Source organism: Chaetura pelagica, unplaced genomic scaffold (assembly GCF_000747805.2).
Source record: "Chaetura pelagica isolate M959 unplaced genomic scaffold, ChaPel_1.0 scaffold1099, whole genome shotgun sequence".
NCBI classification, from domain to species: domain Eukaryota; kingdom Metazoa; phylum Chordata; class Aves; order Apodiformes; family Apodidae; genus Chaetura; species Chaetura pelagica.
In genome coordinates, this window is record NW_009954629.1 from 51706 (window position 1) to 68709 (window position 17004).

The 17004-nt window shown below is 43.3% G+C and overlaps 1 protein-coding gene across 1 annotated transcript in view; it reads left to right on the forward strand.

Annotated features, from left to right (window-relative positions):
• Window positions 1-3463, forward strand: part of LOC104395825 (guanine nucleotide-binding protein G(q) subunit alpha-like) — a 27957-nt gene extending 24494 nt beyond the window's left edge. Inside the window, exons 3-4 of the mRNA XM_010005570.1 lie at window positions 1929-2057; window positions 3289-3463. Of these exons, the coding sequence (XP_010003872.1) occupies window positions 1929-2057; window positions 3289-3463 (304 nt within the window). The remainder of the gene's footprint in view (window positions 1-1928; window positions 2058-3288) is intronic.
• Window positions 3464-17004: the final 13541 nt, after the last annotated feature.

Sequence of the window (17004 nt, forward strand, 5' to 3'; positions counted from 1 at the left end):
TAGATGATCATATGGTGGAGCTTCTTGAGCCTGTTTCACCACTTCTTGTGGTGGCATTCCAAAGTGGGTGCCTTCTGGCCAGTTTGTAGTTGCTTCTACGAGACCTTGACGATTAGGCCTTACTATTCAAGCTCACTGGGTGATTAAAGCAGTCCATTTACTCAAAGTTGCATTGGTGGCATGATGGATAGCAAAAAGGTTACTCTGGAACGTGAAACTCAGTGCTGGTAATCTGGGCACCAGGAGGAGCTGCACTTCAGTGCCAATCACTTCCGAAGTGGCTCTAACTCCTTCATATGCTGCAATTATGTCCTTCTCAGTTGTTGTGTAGTTGGCCTCGGAACCTCTGTAGCTCCATTTCCAGAATCTCAAGGGTCGACTTCAAGTCTCCCCTGGTGCTTTCTGCCAGATGCTCCAGGTAGGATCATTGTGCCTGGCTGCGGTGTAGAGCACATTTTTGATGTCTGGCCCTGTTTGAACTGGTCCAAGGGCCTGCACAATCTCCTTTTTATTCTGCTCAAAAGCTTTCTGTTGGTCAGGACCCCATTTAAGGTCACTCTCCTTTCGGGTCACCTCATACAGAGTTTTCAGAACTTCACTGTAACCTGGAATATGCATTCTTCAGAAACAGGACACCGAATATGTGTAATATTCTCATATTTAACGTTCATGTCAGCTTAATCTTTCATTAATAAAATCATAGTGAGAAAAATGTGATACTATTTTTGGCTCCCTCCCAGAGTTAACAAATTAATTCATCTGTATTTTTGCTGTAAGGTAGAACTCGAATAGCTTTTTTTCTGTCATTCATTGTTCATAACAACTTACTTTCATTGTTGCATAACAAATAATTCAGATTATATAGAGTAGTCTAATTAATCCTTGTCTGGATTAATTTCAAAAAGTGCACCTTGAATAATAACTATGAATAAAATAATACATTTAGTGCTTAGTGATATTTAATAATTTGATAAATTGCAAGGAATACATTGCTATCCTCCCATAGAATTAATCAGGGCAGCCTTAGGTTATTTTACCAGTAGCTAACTCTGACCAACTAGGTAATTCTTTTGCTTGGAAGTAATCAAATACACAAAACCATAATTTTCAGTCTTTTTCCCAGATATGGGGGAGAGCCCAAGCTGCCTGGTGCACCTAATTCTTTTTTTGAAGAATCGCTTATGAAAGTTAATTAAAACCTCCAGTGCACTGCTACTTTATACTTTAAAACCACCATTAAGCAATAGCTTAGAAGTGTGTATTATAGTTAACAAGCCCTCAAAAGCAATTTTATTGCCATTTCAGATTATTTTCTAAATGTCTGGGGCATATTTCATGTACTGCAGACATGAACTTGATCAGAAGTTTTAGTCTGGATGCAGGAATTTCAGGTGGAGAATTTTTTGTTAGTGTTGAGTTTTTTCTTTTATCTCCAAAGAGTGCCATTTATCCTTGTACCATTTTGAAACTGATAATTAATAGTTCACTGTCACTTGAGAGATTAATGTTTATCCTTTGCAGACATTGCAGAGTAATTATCAAGAAATATGTTATCGTTTCAGATAAAATTACATTATTATATTTCTTACAAATTTTATCATATTATTTGTCTTTAATCAGAATTGAACAACTGAAAATTTTAAATTGTTGGTAATTCAACATGTGAAAGCCAAGCAAATTTATATTCAAATCATAATAATCATGCTGTCCTTTTGTACAATTTACTTGAAGCTATGAAAATGACCAGAAAGGGAGAATGGAACACTCCTTTATATTTCCTTTCCTCTTTTACATCGATATTGCTCTTTTTTCTGTTGGACTTCTTCCTCTCCCACATCCCATTTTTTCCCCAAGTCTTCCTTATGCTTTTCCTCAGTGGAATTATGGTATCACTGCCTTGCATTCCTGTTGTTTCTCCCCATCTATAGTTATCTTAACGACTTGGACCGCATAGCAGATTCAGCCTATCTGCCAACTCAGCAAGACGTGCTTAGAGTTCGAGTCCCAACAACAGGGATCATTGAATATCCATTTGACTTACAAAGCGTCATTTTCAGGTAGAAAAAAAGTTTAACACCCATTTGCTTTGTTTCTTTTACATTAGTAATACCATGTATAGGATATTGGTTAAAAGTGCAAATTGTTCAATGTTTCTAAAAGTTGAGCTTGTTCATTTTATTTTCATGATTTTGTCCATATATGATTAGCAGCTGTTGTTAAAGATATGTCTCAGTTTAGTGGTCAGAGCAAAAAAAAACAAGAGGACAAAATTGCTCTCTATTACCCCCCTACACCCTCCCAAGGGAAGATAAAAGGGGAATAAGGAAGAGAGATTTAAAGGTTGGAAATTAAAACTGGAACAGGTTTACTGGAACAAGGAAAGGGCAGTAACACATGGGGTGAGGAACAGATATATACACTTGTATACAAAACCCGATCCCCGTGATCGTAGGAATAGGTGAGTGAGGGTCCCTTGCGGCAAGGCTGACTCCAGAAAAGGGTCTACAACTCTTCACAGCATCCTATGGAGTTGGAAACATGAGCAGAGCTCGGCGGCAGCAGCAAGGAAGAAAGGCGCAGGAAAAAGGGGCTGGGTTTCTGGTTCTTCTGGCTTTTATAGAGTATGGCAGGAAGTGGGAGGGGATACTGAGCCCTCTCTGTTCTGACCCTTCTGGGTCCTTCAGGGTCCTAAAGACCCTCTCTCTAGTTCCTTCTATCAGCATGAAAATATAACTGGGCCCGCTCAAACCATAACAAGATGTCAAGAAGATGAGAAACAGACAGACGTCTTTTTCTGAAGGTAGTTATTGATAGAAAAAAAGGAAGTAATTTTTCAATAAAATTAGTAAGTCCATTTTTTTATTAATAATAACTTATGAAATGTAAAGGTACCACTTTTGTACTTTATTTTTAGAGAGAAGGAATATTTGCTAAGTTTAATATCACTCCTACAAATAATTTTCCCCACAGTTTGAGTGCAAATACAATTGTTTAAAGAATAACTATGCAATTACAATTTTAAGTTACACCCGAGTGTCTAGTTACACTGAGACCCATAATTAATCGCGAGTACGCTCTGCCAGAAAATTTGAGACTAAAAAGCAAATACAATAACCGGTTTACTTACAACACATTCCATTAGTCTTTAATAAAAATTGTAAAATGTTTAAGAAAAACAAACCAAACTGTGTTTTCAACTAAATTCTTGAATTCACTGTTCCATATGTGATTGTATGTTTATCTGCTAAGGTATTTGTGGATTTGATGGGGTCATTGTTAATTTTGCAGAATGGTGGATGTAGGAGGCCAGCGATCAGAAAGAAGAAAATGGATACATTGCTTTGAAAATGTCACATCTATCATGTTCCTTGTAGCTCTCAGTGAATATGATCAAGTGCTTGTAGAGTCAGACAATGAGGTAAGCAAGCATCAGCATAAATCACCAGTTTTTAAGAAAAAATAATTTCATTAAATTTAATTTTAAATGCTATTTAAAGTTTTATTAAAGCACAAGTTTGTAGAGAGCTTCAGTAGAAATGTGTGTGTTTTTACATAATCATTTGGATATTAAATTTGTTGGACCAGTAAAGTATAATCCTAAATTGAATACTCCAAGCTAAACAGCAAAACTCAAATTTGTTAGTTCTTTTAAGACATTTTCAAAGCAGACTGGATTGTCCAGTCCTGGTTGATTTTCAAATGTCTACCAGCAGTTGTATGCAAGTGCATGTAATGAAATGAGAAGTTCGTAAGGGATTAAGAGACTAATCCTCAAATAATATGACACAAACTGATCTCCTCCATTGAGGGTCAGTGGAACCTATTTTGTGTTAATAGTGGAATAGTTGACTGTAGAGAAATGTTCTTTTTGTAGCTATTTTCATAGTTAATGTTGTGTAGCAGAGCCATAAAAATAGACAGTGGGAAATAAAATTCATAGGTTCTTTGCTAGAACAGACCCTAAAGTAATAAAGTTCATTCCATTGACTTAAAGTATAGGATTTATATTGGCTTATATTTTCTACCTGTATTGCTATTTCAAAGAATAACAGAAATAAGAAACTCATGGATGGTGATGTATGAACTAAGCAGGCAAAATACAGTAGTACACAGTGGTTTGTGTACTGTTTTTCAAAGTAGGGGGTGAATTTAATATTTGGATTTTTTCTTTCATGAAGACTATTCCTGGTATTCATCAAACTTACATGCGTTACTCACCAGCACTGTTGTATGCAAGTTTTTAACATTCATTTACAGAAGGTAGATGACAAAAATAAAGCATTTTAATGTTCTTCACAACTGTGTATACATGTTGATTTCATTGTTTAAGAGAAGGGCTAACATAGCAAGGTAAGGCAGCTGTTCCTGGGCAGTCATGATTGTATTCTCAACTTTCTTCAGTATTATTTTTTTAAGAAAGACTGGGAGCTCTGAAAACTTCTAAATTTAGACTTTTCCCATAAAAGAGAGAAATCTCATTACATTATTCCTATAATCAGACATCTCCTTAAAAAGTATATCTGTTACAAAGAAGAAATTTTCAGTTGCTTATATAGTGGATACATCTTGTAATTTATTTTTGTATTCTGTTTATTTTTGTATTCTTTTAACTTGGCTGGTATCAGAATGTTTTTAGTTTGTTTTGTAAGACATATATCTTTGATGTTGTGGTCCAAACAGTAATTGGAGTCTTGACAACATGTTATAAAACAAAACTTCATTGAGGAAGTAAGAAAGATGAGTAACAATTCCCCCATATAGCAACTCATCCAATCACCAATAGCGAACATGGGATAATAAGCAATGCCATGGCTCTGGTGAACTGCCAGTGACATTTGATGTCTGGGTCATCTGGCAGAAACAGCCAGATGCAAATGCCTCTTAAATGTGGAAGAGAGTTGCAACAATGTAGGTCAGGGAGCAGTGTTTGCAGTCTGTCTAAGCTGCCATTATTGGCCAAGGGGCAGGGTGTCAGGAGGTAGAGTGTCACTTCCACCCCTTGATTCTCTCAAATGATGACTTGACATGGAGTTATAGCCTAGGATGTTATTTTTGCGGGCTGTTATATAATAAGCTAGGTGAGGATGGTGTTCTGACACCTGCGGGATATAAGTCTGAGGTCAAAAGCTGGTGCATCATTATATGTGTATCATAGAGTCACCTCTATCAAGTATCAGTTGCACAGGCATCTCGGAGGTTACTACTGTGGCATCTTCCCAATTGCTATAAGAGAGACTATGAAATTGTTCTGGTTTGGTGGTTTTTTTGGTAGTGGGGAAGGGCGCCAGGAGTGGCTCCAGTAAGAAGCTGAGAAGCTCTCTCTGCTCCAAAACCAGCCAAGGAACCATTAGGGAGACAATAGATGCGAAATCATCAGATGTGAAATTAAATAGATGTGTATTAAATAGATGTGAAATTAAATTATTATGTTTTTCCCCAAGTTGAGTCTGTTTTGCCCGGGACCCTGATCGGTGAAGAACCCTCCTTGTCTCAACCCATGAGCTTTGTCCTCCTCATTCCAGTATATGTGGGGGGGGAGGTGAGTGAGCAGCCATGTGGCTTTTCCTTTGTTGTCGTGTTGGGCCTAAACCACGACTTTATCGGCCAGCCAGGCAAGGAACCACGACAGAAATAGATTACAACCAGCATCCACTTATATCTACTGGCCCCAACTCAGGTCTGGGAGTGGCTTGATTGTGACTGGGAAAATGCTTTACAGCACAATCTACAACCCCATCCACTGATATGAAACAAAACATGAACAGTGACAACAAACAAGATAATTACAAAAGTACAGCCAAAATCATTTGGCAACTACCCCAAGGTCTGGGAATGAAGCTGTGATCACAATTCACCAGTTTTCCAATTGATGTTTTCGGTTTCCACCTGATGCAAGAGCTTTAGTTGTTCCTGGATTTTCTTAAGTTTGGTCTCTTTCTTAAGTTTGGTCTCTTGGTTGACACAGACACAGACGCAGGTAGTATTTACTAATGCGCAAATGCCACCTTGCATAACCAGCAAGTACTCTTAAGGCTAGATGGTTTTCAATGCTAGTCTGTGATACTTGAGCAACTTCTTCCTGCAGTGCTTGGATAGCATTGGCTGTTATGTTTTTTTATTTTCCAGGGTAGTAGAGAGACTGATGATTGCTTTCTCCAGCTCAGAGAACCCTAGCCAAGGAAGGAGGATCCGGGCAAACTGGTGAAATCTAGATCCTCATTCTACCAAAGGGTTAATACCACACTGATGTCACAGGGTGTTTTTGTGGACATGGGTCACATAGAGGTTTTCTTCACCATGCGTCCCAGGCACTATTAGTCTGAGTGTGCAGGTCCCCTCTCACTCCATGGGAGGGTTTTCATGGCACAACTGCTGCACAGCCAGTATAGGCCAGGGGCACCTATTGTGCTAAGGTCATGGCAGCAAGTGGTGTCTTTCAGGCATGTCAATATTGGCATGGTAGTTTTGCATGGTGTAGGATGGACCCCACCCCATGCTTTGTAGTTTATCACGGGACGAATCATAGCCCATAAAGTTCTGAAGGACGTAGAATTTTGATCTGTTCTTTATCAAGGCAGCAGTGGATGATCAGTGGTTGAGAGATTAGCCTGGATATCTGACAAAAGTTTTAGGTGCGTGGCCCCACAATTCCACCAATACCAGCATTCCCGCCATGGGAACCCCTTGGTGCCCAGATGCAGGATGTTGTGTACAAATCCAACAATTGATTTCCTTTCTGACATTTGCCAGTGCCTGAGATGTGAGAACTAATAAGTTAGGATCCCAACCAGCAAGGTTCTGGTGGACCGTCCCTAAGAACAGCATACACAGCATATTCAAAAGAGGAGCTTGCTTGGAATAAATTACATTAGTACAAGTAAAATATTTAGAATAAACAGCAATATAGCAGGAGAATTTTTCCAGATTGTTGTGGTTGAGATAAAGACAGTTTGATAGGTAAAGCAAAAGCCATGCATGCAAGCAAAACAATAAGGAATTCATTCACTACTTCCCATTGACAGGCAGATGTTTAGCCATTTCCAGGAAAGCAGGGCTTCATCACATGTTAAAAGTTACTTGGGAAGACAAACATCATAATACTGAACATTCCCCTCCCCTCCTCCTTCCTCCAGCCTCTTTGATACCTCAGCCTACTCACTGGCAGGGCGGTGGGAGAAGCAGAATAGGCCTTGATGCTGTACAGGTACTGTTCAGCAATTACTGAAACAACCCTATGTTATCAATACTGTTTTAGTCACAAATCCTAAACATAGCACCATATGAGCTGCTTTGAACAAAATTAACTCTATCCCAGCCAAAATCAGTACACAGATCAGTCTGTTTGTCTGGGGTGGTCCAGTAGTTGGGCTGAGTCATCATGGATATTATCACTTCCTGAAATATAAAATCACTTCTAGGACAGCCCAAAGGGGCAGTCTGTGGATCCAATGATGAGATTTGGTCCCTGGTGTCCACAACAAAGATGACTGAGCACCAGTTATTCACAACAGCTTCTAATTTGGGCTAGGACATATAGGGTATGAAAAAAGGTCTGCCGGGAAACAGAACTAGGAGGTATATCTCCATCTGGTGGTGGACATCTGCCCACCAGTTCTCTGGCAGCACCGTAAGAGAGAGGAAGGAGAGGCTGAAGATGAGGCACTGCAAGGCTCACAGGGAAGGGGCAGAGCTCACCTGCTGATAGCCATTCAGAAGCTATACTAAAATATTCAGCAATTTATTGATTTGTTGGGAAGTGGATAAACTCCCTTTCCAGCAGAAACAGAGGTTGCCCCTCTCTATCTGGCTGGTGGAAGTGCCTCGTCCTCTGCCCAGGTGAAGATTCCTCTGCATTTGACCATGTGGCACAGGAGCTATTGTCACAGCACCCACCCCTGCAGCCAGGGCAAGCAGAGCCCGTGTCCTGCAATCCCCATCACTGAGGTGAGTTAGAGCTGCCTCAATGCACCAGAGCCTCCTGAGCTGCTACACCCAGTCTTCTCCTGTCTCGGAGGTTACTACTGTGGCATCTTCCCAATTGCTATAAGAGAGACTATGAAATTGTTCTGGTTTGGTGGTTTTTTTGGTAGTGGGGAAGGGCGCCAGGAGTGGCTCCCGTAAGAAGCTGAGAAGCTCTCTCTGCTCCAAAACCAGCCAAGGAACCATTAGGGAGACAATAGATGCGAAATCATCAGATGTGAAATTAAATAGATGTGTATTAAATAGATGTGAAATTAAATTATTATGTTTTTCCCCAAGTTGAGTCTGTTTTGCCCGGGACCCTGATCGGTGAAGAACCCTCCTTGTCTCAACCCATGAGCTTTGTCCTCCTCATTCCAGTATATGTGGGGGGGGAGGTGAGTGAGCAGCCATGTGGCTTTTCCTTTGTTGTCGTGTTGGGCCTAAACCACGACTTTATCGGCCAGCCAGGCAAGGAACCACGACAGAAATAGATTACAACCAGCATCCACTTATATCTACTGGCCCCAACTCAGGTCTGGGAGTGGCTTGATTGTGACTGGGAAAATGCTTTACAGCACAATCTACAACCCCATCCACTGATATGAAACAAAACATGAACAGTGACAACAAACAAGATAATTACAAAAGTACAGCCAAAATCATTTGGCAACTACCCCAAGGTCTGGGAATGAAGCTGTGATCACAATTCACCAGTTTTCCAATTGATGTTTTCGGTTTCCACCTGATGCAAGAGCTTTAGTTGTTCCTGGATTTTCTTAAGTTTGGTCTCTTTCTTAAGTTTGGTCTCTTGGTTGACACAGACACAGACGCAGGTAGTATTTACTAATGCGCAAATGCCACCTTGCATAACCAGCAAGTACTCTTAAGGCTAGATGGTTTTCAATGCTAGTCTGTGATACTTGAGCAACTTCTTCCTGCAGTGCTTGGATAGCATTGGCTGTTATGTTTTTTTATTTTCCAGGGTAGTAGAGAGACTGATGATTGCTTTCTCCAGCTCAGAGAACCCTAGCCAAGGAAGGAGGATCCGGGCAAACTGGTGAAATCTAGATCCTCATTCTACCAAAGGGTTAATACCACACTGATGTCACAGGGTGTTTTTGTGGACATGGGTCACATAGAGGTTTTCTTCACCATGCGTCCCAGGCACTATTAGTCTGAGTGTGCAGGTCCCCTCTCACTCCATGGGAGGGTTTTCATGGCACAACTGCTGCACAGCCAGTATAGGCCAGGGGCACCTATTGTGCTAAGGTCATGGCAGCAAGTGGTGTCTTTCAGGCATGTCAATATTGGCATGGTAGTTTTGCATGGTGTAGGATGGACCCCACCCCATGCTTTGTAGTTTATCACGGGACGAATCATAGCCCATAAAGTTCTGAAGGACGTAGAATTTTGATCTGTTCTTTATCAAGGCAGCAGTGGATGATCAGTGGTTGAGAGATTAGCCTGGATATCTGACAAAAGTTTTAGGTGCGTGGCCCCACAATTCCACCAATACCAGCATTCCCGCCATGGGAACCCCTTGGTGCCCAGATGCAGGATGTTGTGTACAAATCCAACAATTGATTTCCTTTCTGACATTTGCCAGTGCCTGAGATGTGAGAACTAATAAGTTAGGATCCCAACCAGCAAGGTTCTGGTGGACCGTCCCTAAGAACAGCATACACAGCATATTCAAAAGAGGAGCTTGCTTGGAATAAATTACATTAGTACAAGTAAAATATTTAGAATAAACAGCAATATAGCAGGAGAATTTTTCCAGATTGTTGTGGTTGAGATAAAGACAGTTTGATAGGTAAAGCAAAAGCCATGCATGCAAGCAAAACAATAAGGAATTCATTCACTACTTCCCATTGACAGGCAGATGTTTAGCCATTTCCAGGAAAGCAGGGCTTCATCACATGTTAAAAGTTACTTGGGAAGACAAACATCATAATACTGAACATTCCCCTCCCCTCCTCCTTCCTCCAGCCTCTTTGATACCTCAGCCTACTCACTGGCAGGGCGGTGGGAGAAGCAGAATAGGCCTTGATGCTGTACAGGTACTGTTCAGCAATTACTGAAACAACCCTATGTTATCAATACTGTTTTAGTCACAAATCCTAAACATAGCACCATATGAGCTGCTTTGAACAAAATTAACTCTATCCCAGCCAAAATCAGTACACAGATCAGTCTGTTTGTCTGGGGTGGTCCAGTAGTTGGGCTGAGTCATCATGGATATTATCACTTCCTGAAATATAAAATCACTTCTAGGACAGCCCAAAGGGGCAGTCTGTGGATCCAATGATGAGATTTGGTCCCTGGTGTCCACAACAAAGATGACTGAGCACCAGTTATTCACAACAGCTTCTAATTTGGGCTAGGACATATAGGGTATGAAAAAAGGTCTGCCGGGAAACAGAACTAGGAGGTATATCTCCATCTGGTGGTGGACATCTGCCCACCAGTTCTCTGGCAGCACCGTAAGAGAGAGGAAGGAGAGGCTGAAGATGAGGCACTGCAAGGCTCACAGGGAAGGGGCAGAGCTCACCTGCTGATAGCCATTCAGAAGCTATACTAAAATATTCAGCAATTTATTGATTTGTTGGGAAGTGGATAAACTCCCTTTCCAGCAGAAACAGAGGTTGCCCCTCTCTATCTGGCTGGTGGAAGTGCCTCGTCCTCTGCCCAGGTGAAGATTCCTCTGCATTTGACCATGTGGCACAGGAGCTATTGTCACAGCACCCACCCCTGCAGCCAGGGCAAGCAGAGCCCGTGTCCTGCAATCCCCATCACTGAGGTGAGTTAGAGCTGCCTCAATGCACCAGAGCCTCCTGAGCTGCTACACCCAGTCTTCTCCTGGCTTTTTACAAAACTTCACGTGGGGAGCAGAACTTGCACCCTACAAGTGCTCAAGGCAGGTAGAGGAAGGGCAGAGGTGTCTTCCCTTGTAAGGAAAGGAAGGGGGTCAGGGTCTGGTTCAGGGGCATTTTTGTCCCTGTCCCAATTATCATCCTTATCTTTGTCCTGGTAGATAGTGGCCCTAACTTGGGTCATTGTACCAGGACAATTGCTCTGGGCTTCAAGGGCCAGTTTATGCTCATCACATTCAGCCCCTCATTTATCTTATCCTGCCTGTTTGAGAGTGCTGCACAGCCCGGTAATTTCACCCCAGGCAGCGTTGAGGGCACAAGTCAGGAGGATGATTAAGCTACATTTTTTGCCTTTTCCCCATTTGCAATGTCTGGCCTTATGCCACTGTTCAAATTAATCCCCAGTAGCCTGGGGATCTGTCTAATTATCTTGGATCCAATCTTCCTCCCATTGGGGGGAGCTCCAAATTTGCTCCTTTCCTGAATTGTCCAGTAGTTGTCAAAAAGACTCCATACTGTAAATGATGCCAATAATGTGGTCTGAACAGTAATGGAGTCTGACAACGTTGTAAAACTATTGGAAAGATGAGCAACAGTGTCATTCAGTGGGACCTTAAAAGTCTTGAGGGGTGAGCCCCTGTGAACCTCATGAGATTCAACAAGACCAAGTGCAAGGTCCTGCACATGGGTTGGGGCAGTCCCAAGCACAAAGACAGGCTGGATGGAGAATGGATTGAAAGCAGCCCTGAGGAGAAGGACTTGGGGGTGTTGGTTGATGAGAAGCTCCACATGAACCTGCAATGTGCACTTGCAGCCCAGAAAGCCAACCGTATCCTGGGCTGCATCCAAAAAAGTGTGGCCAGCAGGTCAAGGGAGGTGATTCTCCCCCTCCACACTGCTCTTGTGAGACCCCACCTGGAGTACTGCATCTACTTCTGGGGGCCCCAGCACAAGAAGGACATGGACCTGTTAGATAGGGTCCAGAAGGCGGCCACAAAAATGATCAGAGGGCAGGAGCACCTCTCCTATCAAGAAAAGCTGAGAGAGTTGGGGTTGTTCAGCCTGGAGAAGAGAAAGCTTTGGGGATACATCATAGCAGCCTTTCAATATATAACGGGAGCTTATGAGAAATACAGAGAAAGACTTTTAACCAAGTGTCAGGACAAGGGGTAATGGGTTTAAAATGAAAGAGGGCAGATTTAGATTGGACATAAAGAAGACGTTTTTTACAATTAGGGTAGTGAGACACAAAGAAGTTGCCCAGGGAAGTTGTGGATGTCCTCTCCCTGAATGTGTTCAAGGCAAGGTTGGATGGGGCTTTGATCAACCTGGTCTAGTGGGAGGTGTTCCTGCCCATGCAAGGGGATTGGAACTAGATCTTTACGGTTCCTTCCAACCCAAACTATTTTGTGATTCTATGTTAAATGGGACTGGACCCAGTATTGACCCCTGGGGTACCCCACTAGTTACTGGACTCTAACTAGGCTTTGGGCCACTGATCACCATGCTCTGATCCCAGCCATTCAGCCAGTTTACAGATCTTCTCACTGCCTGCTCATCCAGTGCATAATCTAGAAGGAATCCTGCTAGAAGACCTTATGAACACAGGAGAAAACCTTGGAGAATATATTGCTTCTGAAATGCACTGCTGAGGAGAAGGAATGTAAGTGGCACTACACTAGAAACCCTCCAAAAGAAGCTACAAAAAATAAATGTTGAGATAGAAGTGATTCACACTAATAAAAGGATTAATCTATAACTAGCAAAGATAACTTGTTACAATACAGTCAGCAAACAATTAGGCTTTTTCTTAATCTATATGAGGAGAATGGGAGTACAGGGGAAGAGGGAAGGGAAAAAACCTCCCCCAAAATAAATTTTACTGTTTAACAGAAAGTTTGTTCAGGAGATTACAGGGAGGAAGTGAGTAGGTTGAGGAGTATCAGGGAGTATGAGAAGGAGATCAACTACTGGAGCTGCACCCTATCTTCCCTGGGACAGATCTATTCAGGCATACAGGATGCATGATACAAAAGATTACCTATCTTCTCTCCACCTGGCAGAATGTGGTGACTTAAGGGAACAGGCGGGGATGGCAACAAGTTCCTGCCTGGTGCAGCAGGTGCATCTCCTTTGTGAACTACTTCATCTTCCCCAGTATCCTTGTGCAATAGGTATGAGGCTCTGCAAGTGGAGCCAAACAATGAAGAGAACAATGGAGCATCTAGGTTGGAGGACTGTCACCGTTTGACTCAGATTCGACAACAACGCTCTCGATCCCCTCCCCCTCCCACCCAGGTAGGGAAGGAGAGAGAGAAAAAGAGAGAGACTTGGCTGGATTGAAAAGTAAACTACACAGCTTTAATGAAACACTAATGAAAAACACATATACAATTATATACAAATATGTTCAGGAATGTGTAAAAGCCTCTCACCTCCCCCCACCCCCAGCAACTCCCACAGCACTCCCCTCAGCTGGAACAGTCCCGAGGAATCCTGGAGCTGCTGCTGGAGAAGAGCAGAGAGTGATGAGGGTCAGGAGAGCTCGAGCCTAAGGGTCGACGGTGATGGATGGATGGCGTCCCCAGACAGTGGCCATAGATGGAAGAGAAGGGAAGAAGAAGCAGGAAGGAAGTTGTCTTCTGTGATCTCTGACCTTCCTCTGAGCTTACGTAGATATATGGAATGGAATATCTCTGGCCAATTTTGCTGTCTGTCTGACTCAGTCTCCTAAGGGGGGTTATAGATCTCCCCGTAGTGTCTGAGCCGGCAGAGTGAAGGTGCGGCCTTGAAGACCCAGCAGTTACAAAAACATTGCAGTGTTATCAGCCTTAGCTGGAAGGCTCTGTGACTAGTTAAAAGAAAACTTGCTGAGGAAAAAAAAATCAGTAAAAGTATAATTGGCTTCATCCTGGCTTAAACCAGGACAAGGAGTCACCAAGGTGAAGTCAACCTACACCTTGCATCAAAGCCACCTTCATAAAGAAAAAAAGATGTTTTATCATCATAGGAGACTCTCTTCTGCAGCAAACTGAGATGTGGAAGGGAGAATCATCAGAGCAGTTAGCAGTTAGAAACTGGCCCCAACAATAGGTATGGTGTACACCAGGCAGGGAGCCATGGCAGACCATATATCTGCACCCACTAAGAATAATGTATTTACCCAGACGGAGCCTCGGTGTGATCATGCTGCCACCCAGGTGTCGTCATGCAGCGTGTGCCCTGTTCTTACACCAATGCAGGATGGCAGTAGTGAGTACAGATGTGGGAGGTGTGCCCAGGTAGAAGAGCTGCTTAGACTAGTAATGGAGCTTCGGGAAGAGGTAAGTGGATTGAGGATTATCAGGGACTGTGAGAGGGAGATAGATGTGTGGAGTCACAACCTACCCTCCATAAAAAAGGCACAGCAGTCAACTGCAGCACAGGAGACAAAGGACTCCCCACTCTTCTCTCACCATCAGGTGGAAGCCCTGGAAACGGGGGAGGATGGAAAAAGGTTACTCCTCAGGGTGATAGATGAATCCACTCTCAGCTTGCCTCACCTTCTCAGGTGCCTGTCTGCAACAGGTATGAGGCCCTGAAACTGGATAAGCAAACAGCTGATCATGCAGGTGAAGGTCTTTCAAGAATGAAGGGGTTATATAGGCAGCCTCCCCCACGCATCACTGCCACTCATGTAAGGGCAAAAAGAAGGGTAGCTGTCATTGGTGACTCCTTTCTGAGTGGAATGGAGGGTCCGATATGCCGACTGGACCCAACTCACAGGGAAGTCTGCTGTCTCTCTGGGGCTAACTTAACTAAACTCCCTAGTTTGATGAAGTCTTCAGACTATTACCCCTAGTGGTTTCTCATGTTGGTGGTGAAGAGACAGCAAGAAGAAATCCTAAAGCAATCAAAAAAGATTTCTGAGCCCTGGGATGGTTGGTTAAAGAGTCAGGTGTGCAGGTGGTATTTTCTTCAATACTTTCAGTAGTGGGGAAGAATAATGAATGGAGTACGCGGTCCCAGCTGATGAACGTGTGGCTCCAAGGCTGGTGTTATAGGCAGAACTTTGGGGGTTTGGACCATGGAGTGGTCTATTCTTCATCGGGTCTAATGATGCCTGATGGCATGCTCCTCTCACAGAAAGGGAGAATAATTTTTGCTCAAGAGCTAGCTGGACTGATTGATAGGGCTTTAAACTAGATTTGAAGGGGGAGGGGGGCAATAGCAGGCCAGTCAGGGTAGAGCAGTGGGAAGGCTCATCAAAACCTGAGGAACTGTGTCCTAGTGAGATTCTTCATTCTGCTCCACAAAGAAGTGGGCACAATGAACCACACTTGAAGTACTGCTATACAAATGCACGCAGCATGAGGAACAAGCAGGAGGACCTAGAAGCCTTGACCCATTCCCAGGGATTTGACATTATTTGCATTAGTGAAACCTGGTGGGATGAGTCCTGCGACTGGTGTGCCATGATGGATGGTTACAGGCTTTTTAGGTGGGACAGACAGGGTAGGAGAGGTGGGGAGGTGGCACTGTATATAGTGGATGGGCTGGAATGTGATGGCACAGTTGAGAACCTTTGGGTGAGAATTAAGAAGCAAACAATTAAAACAGATGTTGTCGTGGGAGTTTGCTTTAGGCCACCCAATCAGGATGAGGAAACTGACGAGTCATTCTTTAGGGAACTACGGGATACCTCCAAGTCATCTGCACTTGTCCTCATGGGGGACTTTGATTTGCCAGATATCAACTGGGAGCACCACAAAAGTGGTACAAACAGGTCCAGAAGATTCTTAAACTATCTAGATGATAACTTTATGGTACAGGTGTTGAGAGAACCAACCAGGAAAGTTGCCTTCCTTGATTTGTTACTTGTAAACAGAGAAGGTTTGTGGGTGAAGTGGTGATTGGAGGCTGCCTTGGCCACAGTGACCATGAAGCAGTAAAGTTTAACATCTATGGTAATAGGAGGGCAACTAACAGTATGACCTCAACTCTGGACCTGAGGAAAGCAGACTTCGGGTTGCTTGGGGAACTGCTTGGTAAGGTCTCCTGGAGAAAAGCTTTTCAGGGTACTGGGGTCCAACAATGCTGGTCACTCTTTAAGCACCACCTCCTAAGAGGTGATTCCAAAATGCCGGAAGTCAAGCAGGCGAGGTATAAGGCCACTCTGGCTGAGCAGGGATCTCCTACTAGAACTAAGGCACAAAAGGAAGGTGTATAGCTAGTGGAAGGAAGGACAGACAACATGGGAGGACTTTAGGGATGCTATTCACCACTGTAGGACAGAAATCCACGCAACTAAAGCTCAACTAGAGTTGAAGCTGCTCTGCACTGTGAAGGATAATAAAAAGGGCATTTTTTAATATGTTAATAGCAAAAACCAAGCAAGAAATAACATTGGCCCATTACTTGATGATCATGGACACCTCATAGACAGGGATATAGACAAGACAGAGACATTTAATGCTTTCTTCACCTCTGTCTTCAACAATGATGATGAGCTTGAGCACCCCCAGAGCCCTGGGCTAGAGAACGGTGACTGTGCAAATGATAATCGCCCAATCAGCCCCGAACTGGTGTGGAATTTGCTATTCCAGCTGGATCCTTATAGGTCAGTGGGGCCTGATGAGATACTTAAAGAGCTAGCGGAGGTCATAGCAAGACCTCTCAATGATTTTTCAATGCTCTTGGGAATCTGGAGAGGTACCAGTTGACTGGAAGTTGGCAAATGCTGTCCCAATCTTCAAGAAGGGCAGCAGCGATGACTCTGGTAACTACAGGCCTCTTAGTCTCACCTCAGTGCCTGGTAAGATTATGGAGAAGATTATTCTGGGAGCTATTGAAAAACACCTAAAAGACAACAGTCATTGGTCCCAGCCAACATGGGTTTGTTAACTGCTTAACTAACTTGATTTCTTTCTACAACAAGGTTACCCACGTAGTTGACCAAGGGAAGCCAGTTGATGTAATCTTTCTAGACTTCAGAAAGGCCTTTGATACTGTCTCTCACAGTATCCTTCTAAACAAACTGTCCAGCATCCAGCTGGACAAGCACATAATGCATTGGGTGGGAAATTAGCTGATGGGTCGAGCTCAAAGGGTCATAGTAAATGGGGTCACATCAGGCTGGCGGGGTCACTAGCAGGGTTCTGCAGGGATCCATCTTAGGGCCAGTACTCTT